The sequence below is a fragment of the Pinus tabuliformis genome, chromosome 3_1 (assembly GCF_031772625.1).
Source record: "Pinus tabuliformis cultivar Carrire ecotype Pingquan chromosome 3_1, CPIR1, whole genome shotgun sequence".
Lineage (NCBI taxonomy): Eukaryota > Viridiplantae > Streptophyta > Pinopsida > Pinales > Pinaceae > Pinus > Pinus tabuliformis.
The window spans coordinates 321,941,859-321,949,484 of NC_142301.1; the positions used below are offsets into that span (position 1 = coordinate 321,941,859).

The 7,626-nt window shown below is 41.7% G+C and overlaps 1 protein-coding gene across 1 annotated transcript; it reads right to left on the minus strand.

The window, feature by feature from the left end:
- Positions 1 to 286: 286 nt before the first annotated feature.
- LOC149187073 (uncharacterized) lies at positions 287 to 748 on the minus strand. Its single transcript, XM_089409544.1, has one exon. It carries the CDS (start codon positions 746 to 748, stop codon positions 287 to 289), a length of 462 nt encoding a protein of 153 aa, XP_089265670.1.
- Positions 749 to 7,626: the final 6,878 nt, after the last annotated feature.

Sequence of the window (7,626 nt, forward strand, 5' to 3'; positions counted from 1 at the left end):
AGTCCTATGCCTAACCTTCAGATTCCCAAATTCCCAAGTTACTATGGCATATCAAACTATTATAACTCACAAATATAAAGGACTGAAACTATAGAGGACTCGCAGTCCATAGCAAATCGAAGGCAGCAAAAAGAAATGGATCCTGGTATACTACTTCCAGCAGCAAGAGTATGTAAACACTCATGAAGAACCTGGAAAAGCAAAACTTCAGCGACTAGAGAGAAATATCAGAGCTTACTAGAAAACAAAACCAGAGAAAGATGAAAGAGCCAGAGTCAAGAGAAGGTTAGAAATCAGGAGGGAGGAAGTCCTGAATGGATATAATATTGCCCTCAAAAGAAACCTGCAAGAACCATAAACCTGGAGCCATCCGGAGCCCTTTTTTGGATAAATCATCTGCGGCTTGGTTAAGATCCCTCTTGATGTGACGAATGGACACACCCTTAGATCTGTTCCATAAAAAATTAATCCTATCAATCCATCCAGAGAGCTGCGGTTTCCTTATGATGTTCTTACCACGAAGACCATCAACCAAGACCTTAGAATCACCAAAAATGGAAACATCCTGGAGATTGACAAAAAGACAAAAATGAAGAAGGCCAGCAAGGGCCATCGCTTCCGCCTTACTGTTAGAACCACTCCCTCCATTCCAAAAAAGATGATAATGGCAATTTTCATTTACCACAATAAAAACCCCACAGCCACATTGGCCATCCTGTTCAGCCCCGTCGAAGAAGGCTCTCGGCATAGCAGACAGGTCCTGCTGACTCACACTTTCTTTCTGATCTGGATCCTTGGATATGCTTTGCGGGATTGATTCAAATATAGAAGAGATGGTGGAGATAATTTCCATGAGATGGGAGACCTTACCATTGAAGACAACCTTATTGTGCCATTTCCATATACACCATACCGTAATGATGAAGATTGATCTCCATGATTTCTTTTGAAGGTTGCACCATAAAAAAGCATCAGAAATAGAAGAATGAGACATGTGCTGTACACCATGGGTATTCTCCAGATTCCACCACAGAAGACGAGTCTTCTTGCAATCAAAGAAAAGGTGGAAGTTGGTTTCTTCTTCAGCCCAACAGATGGAGCATACACCCGGACCCTGCCAACCTCGTTTTCTTAAGTTATCCCAAGAGAGGTTCCTATTGTGAAAAGCCAGCCAAGAGAACAGGATCATTTTTGAGGGGCATCCTGTTTTCCAGAGAATGGGCGGAAAGGAGGGTTTGAGGAGAGAAGGTAGTTTGCTAATCAGATCTTTGTAAACATCCTTTACTTGGACATCATATAAAACCTTTGAACTTCTCCAAATGAGATCATCATGTTCCTTTGAACGAAAAATTCCACAGTTCCTGAGTTGGATTTTGATTTGGTCCCACTGCAAAGCTATGTCTAAAGGCATCCCCATACATTCAGCTTCCTTCCATAGGGGAATCGGGCCATTCCATCCAGCAATAAGACTCTCCCAGTAAAATATACCTTTCCTGTGGAGAAAGTCTAGAAGAGAATTCTGAATCTCAATCACTTCAGAACCACTCATAAAACAGTCTTTTCCAATGAGAATATTTTTACCTGTTTGGAAATGCCAGAATAAATTTTCCAGAAAAAATTTGCCAATTTTCCGAAGGCTTTGCCAAATAGGAGATCCCCTAGAAGAGCCTAATTGCTCCTTTCTGAGCCAATATGCCAAGTTCTTCCTTCTTAGATATTTGAAACGAATAATGTTACTCCACGGACCATCCTCGAAAATGCCTCTCCATAGAGTCCTGCATAGTAAAGCCCTGGCAAAAGATTTCAATTCTAAAAGCCCCCAGCCTCCGCATTTCTTTGGTTTGGAAATACTGGCTAGAGATGCGAGATGGTATTTTTTTCCCCACTTGATCTCCCCATATGAAGTTCGCCGTGAGCTTATTCATTGTCGTAATTATGCTTGCTGGGATGGCAAATAAATGAGCCCAATATACCATCAACTGATTTAAAACCGACTGGGCAAGGATCACTCTGCCCCCGAGAGAGAGATATCTATACTGCCATACGGAAATCTTCTTGTAAAATTTGTCTAAAATCCATCCCCAGTCTGCCTTTTTATAACCTGCGGCTTTTAGCTGAAAGCCCAAATATTTCAACCCTAGCCTGATAGGATGGGCTTTGATTCCAAACAGCTCCGTCAGCCAATCAATCACATCCTGGCTTGATTCATTATGAAAAAAGACAGACTTTTCAAAATTGATATGAAGGCCTGTTGCTTTTTGAAAATTATCCAAGATCTCGAAGTAGCATGACCATGTAATCTTGCATAACATTCCAAACATTATGATATCATCAACAAACAGATTATGGGATATCGAGATTCCCCTACAAATTTTAAGCGGAGAAACTCTGGATTCTTCAACGGCTTTATTTATATGAAGACTAAGAGTATTCATTGTCAGGATAAATAAAAGAGGCGATAAGGGGCATCCTTGCCAGAGACCTCTGGAGGCAGAAAAGAAAGGGGAAGGAATTCCATTTATGATCACCGAGAAATTCACCATCTCAACACACGCCATTATCCAGTTTGTCATACCAGTATTTAGGCCAATCTTTACCAATAAGCACCTTAGGAATCCCCAATCGAGGCAGTCGTATGCCTTTTGGAGATCAATCTTAAGGATGACTGCATTCCTTTTCCTTTTCTGAATAGTAAATAATCCTTCCTGGGTACTTGCCACGGCATCCTGTATGTTCCTCCCTTTCAGAAATGCATGCTGCTCTGATGAAATATGCTTTGATAAAGAACCTTTAATCCTTTCTGCGATTATTTTCGCAATGATTTTATAAGTAATATTGCATAGAGAGATCGGCCGGAAATCCATAAAAGACTCAGCTTCATCATTCTTTGGGATAAGGGCGATATTGGTGGAAGCAACCTTTGTATTTATACTGCCCGCTATTCTTGAGCCCTCTACCATTTTTAACAAATCCCCTTTGAAAAGGTCAAAGAAGTGAGTAAAAAACTCAATTGTCCAGCCATCCGACCCTGGACATTTATCATATTTAAATGACTTCATAACCCCAAGCAGCTCTTCCTCAGAGATTTTTTGAAAAATTCTATCATTTGTTTCCTCATCAAACATCTTTGGGAAAATTTCAATGCCCCATAGGATGTCCTTAAAGTTACATTTTTCAGATCTTTGATATTGCTTGCCAAAAAATCTTACTGCCTCGTTTGATATATCTTGCTGGGAATAAATGAGCTGACCATTTCCATCTCTTATCTTCCATATGGAATTTTTTTCACGTCTGGCATTTGCGAAATTGTGAAAGAACTTTGTATTTTTATCCCCTTCTTTAATCCAAGTCGCTCTGCTTTTTAGCCGCCAATAGGATTCCTCTTGTTCCAAAATTTTAATTTTCTTTTTTTGCAGCTCCTTTATGAGGCATCTCGACTCCAGTGATAAACTCTGAGAGGCAATAGCCTCCGATGCCATATCTAAAGCTCTTTGAATACTTCTTAGTTCTTTCCTGTTTGCTTGTCTTTTCTCATATTGCCATTTTTTCACCACCTTCCGCATATAATCCATTTTGTCCTTAAAAGTCATCAAGAGCGTGGACGGATTATTATTTTCCAGCTCAATCCATGATTTTTTAATGATATCATTAAATCCCGGATCCTCCAGATAAGAGCTGTTAAACTTGAATGAGTATCCTTTCCTGAAACTTTTTTCCTTCCAGCCTAACATGATTGGCCTATGATCTGAAATGAAAATGTTTTCTATTGATGAGAATGGCATACCCATACAATCAATCATACTAGCGTGAATAAGGAACCTGTCCAGCCTTTTTGCAACATAAGCTTCATCAATTCTGCCATTTTCCCAAGTCGGGATCATTCGAGGAGGAAGGACGTCCACTAAATTCCTCTTGAGAAATTCATTTTTCAACCTTTCAGCAAGAGGATCCTTTTTTCTTTTGCTGCCCCATATCTCGTCCATGCTTAAAGTGAGGTTTAAATCTCCTGCAATCAATAAATTTTCCACATCAAAAATTTCGGAATCCAAAATTTTCTCCCAGAATAGCATTCTGTCCCTGTAGGGTGCATATATATTGAGAATATTAATGGGAAAATTATGTCCTCTCATTTTTGCAGAAATTAAAATTCCTGCCAGACATCTATAAGTTTTCGCCTTGATCCAAGATGGGTCCCAAAGGACTGCTAGCCCTCCCGAGAGCCCCATCGCTTCAGTGGCAGAGATGTGCCATGAAGGATACATCTTCCTGAAGTAAGAAACCGCAGCAGAGGCATCATGCATTGTCTCCTGTATTAGAATTATTTTGGGACTTACAGAATGAATTTTTTTTTTTAAGGCCAAAAACTTGGGATCTGTCCCCAAGCCTCTTATATTCATGGAGATTGCAAAATTCATATTGGAGAGTTCTCGGCCTTGCATGCTCTAAGAGGCCTGTCTTCAGTCATGTCTATGATTGGGACTTCAACCAGAGATAAATTGCGGATCCCCCTGCCCTCCCCTCTCCCCCTGAAATGCCTGCTTCCCCCTTTTGTTTTCCTTCTCACTGTTATATTTCTGGCCGACTTCGGACTGATTTGAGGGGACGGTTGAGAATGGGGCTTGTGAATTGTAAGCTCCCTGAGCTGAAGCGATTTTTTGTTCAGCAGGAAATCCAGATCACTGCCTACCGAATTCGAAGGCGATGAATTAGGCGAGTTAACAGGTGTAGGTGAAACCATAATTTCTTTTCCTCTATCTGACGACAGATTTTTGTTATTCTGAGAAGGAGTAGAGGATGGATTGAACAGATTTTCATTAATGGTTTCATAGAGAGGATGCGGAGTCGGACGCGGGCAGGGGATCTCGTGGTCCGAAGCAGGCTCCAAAGGGGGCATAGACGGAGATATAGGCTCCGGAATGTATGGATTAACAGGAATGTCATGGTCCAAGACAGGCTCCATGGATGGGATCGGATCTTTCGGATGAGATGAGAGTCGACGGTCATTCTCAGCGATATCCGGATGGTCATCAAAATCTGTGAGAGACCTATTCTTTGCAGATGACGAAATCTCAGATTCCCCGTTAGGGGATGAGCTTTTGAAGGGCTTTGCAGCATACCTATTAAGACTGTGCTGTTTCCGGTTGATTGATAGTCGTCTTGGACAGTTCTTAATTAGATGCCCAGTGCGATGGCAAACTGAACATCTAAAGGGAATCCCCCAGAAATCGAGCCTTTGCCTGATTTTTGAGTCCCTCCATTGAATGTCTATGTGAGCCGGAAAACCCCCTCTGAAAGGTTTATCTATCAGTATCCATGCTACCCGTTTGTCTTTTTCACCTAACACCCAAGGATCCACGTATACGCATCTTCCGATTGCATTACCAATTTCTGCTAGCGTTTCCTTTGACCACAATTCTAATGGTAATCCGGGTAGCTTGACCCAAATTAAGTTATTAGATGGAATGTTTTTCAATGGATTATAGCCCATGTACCATCTGTGTAAGGCCAAGAAACTTCTTTTATAAACCCATTGATGATTTAGGATGATTTCCAGATCAACTGAGTTTAGAAAGTGGAAGCAATACCATTCTTTTAATAACCTGGAAATAATCGGAACATATCCAATTAAAGGCTTCCATTGCTGCTCAAGCCAGCATCTCATTTTCGCATCGTCTAATTCCGGGAAATGCCATCTCCCAACTAAAGCCTTAGTTTGAAGACTCTCAATGCGTTCTGACAGATGACTACTGTTAATACTGATGGCAGCGGGAGGGGGAATAGTCTTGACAGGTTTGATATTTCCCTTGTGACGGATCTCTTGCCATGACTTTTGGGATATATCCTTTTCGAGCTGGCTGTTAGGAATATGACATTTTTCATTTAACAGACCTTTCCTCTCATTTTGAGGGACCGAGGGATGAATGAGCATCTCCTCCAGCGTGGATTGCCACTCGTTATCCCCTTTGGCGGATTTATGAGCCGATTCCGCCTGTATCGCTGCTTGTATCATCGCCTCGAGATCAGAAGTGTCAGTCATTATTTATTTCTCCACCTACTTCTGAACCCGAGAGGATCACAAAAAATCCAGCGAAGATATGATCCAGGGTGGACTGACAGAAAGGATTGAATAAAACCCAGAGAAAGAGAGCCTAGAACATCGAAATCAAACTGCAGTACAGGTCCGAGATGCCTAGGGATTGAGTCGCCCCTAATTAGGACCTTTGAGGAATTAATTACTTATCCCTCAGACAGAATTCCTATAAAGGGAGAGGACTATGTCAATACCTGGATACTGACAGTCATAAAGAGAAAATGGAAAACGACGGCTAGATTTTATATCCAAATTCTGATCTGTCCCTTTAGTAATTTCGAGAAGCCAGGGGAAGTACAAGACTTTCCTTTACCCGAATTCCTAGACAGAGAATGTTTTAAGGCTTTGTACTTATGAGAGCGGGAATTGGTATCCCGGAAAAAAATCGGCCCTAAAAACCCCTAGAGATTCAGGCAAGGAGAAGGCCTAAGTTACAGATGTTGAGCTTGGTTCATGATCAGGTGCTCATGTCCTAAGTGTCGTAAAATGCTCAAAATTTAAAATGCTCAGAACTGGTTCAAAGTGGAACGAATGGAAATTGCTCGTCCTCCTGATTCCGGTGCCGTGAACGGTTCGAAAAACGGTCGCCGTATGAGAAAGTTATGGCAAAAAGAAGAATTTCTCAATAACATTGGAAATTTGAATTTTTCAAAAAAAAATTAAAAAAAAAAGAATATTCCACAGAATATTCCTTGGAATATTATTTTTTGGAAACCAATCACAGGCTGCCACGTGGCAGGCCCGGAGACCGCCACGTGGCCCTGGGTGACGTCAGCAAATCTCTGTGGAGCGCATGTTAAAATTTTGGGAGTGCGAAGTTTTGAACCCGCGACCTATACTCTGCAACAAACACGCCTTACCAATGCGCCACCGGGGTTTCCATTGTTATATGGGCGGAGAAAATTGTTAATAAATTTTGACTTTTCAGTTGGGCGGGTCCCGAAGGGGGCCAGCCCCCATACCATATGACCATGTGCAGAGAACCGTGGGCTTACAACCTAACCGCTTGACGTGAAATCCAATGTTAACCGCCAACCGCAATTTTTGGTCACATGCGCATTTATTGTAACTGCAGTCAAGTTGGCGGAAATAATGGCGGAGCACCAAATTTGGCGGCCGCTCCAAAATTGGCGGGCTTATCTGGCCTCCAACTACAGTTAGCTAGAGTTTTTCTAGGGGCAGACCGGAGAAACTTTAATTGGCCATAACTTTGGCTAGGAAAGGCGGTTTTGGACGAATTTTTTTTTGATTTTGGGTATTTTCGACCTTCTAAAGCCATTAGTGCTGGTCTTACAACCATATGAGGTCATTTGCAGAGGTTTTGGAGCTGGAAAGTTCTAGGAGCCACCAGGGCCCAGTATTGTGAAGACTGTATAGGGTTGCAGGTATCCATTGGAGGTGATCCAGTAGTCAATCCTGAAGGATTCAAGTGTTTTGAATCCATTTTTACCATCTATTCCACCTATAGATGATTCTATTCAGCTGTATATTCAATTTGAGCATTTAACTAAAACAAGGACAAGCCCATTTGGGAG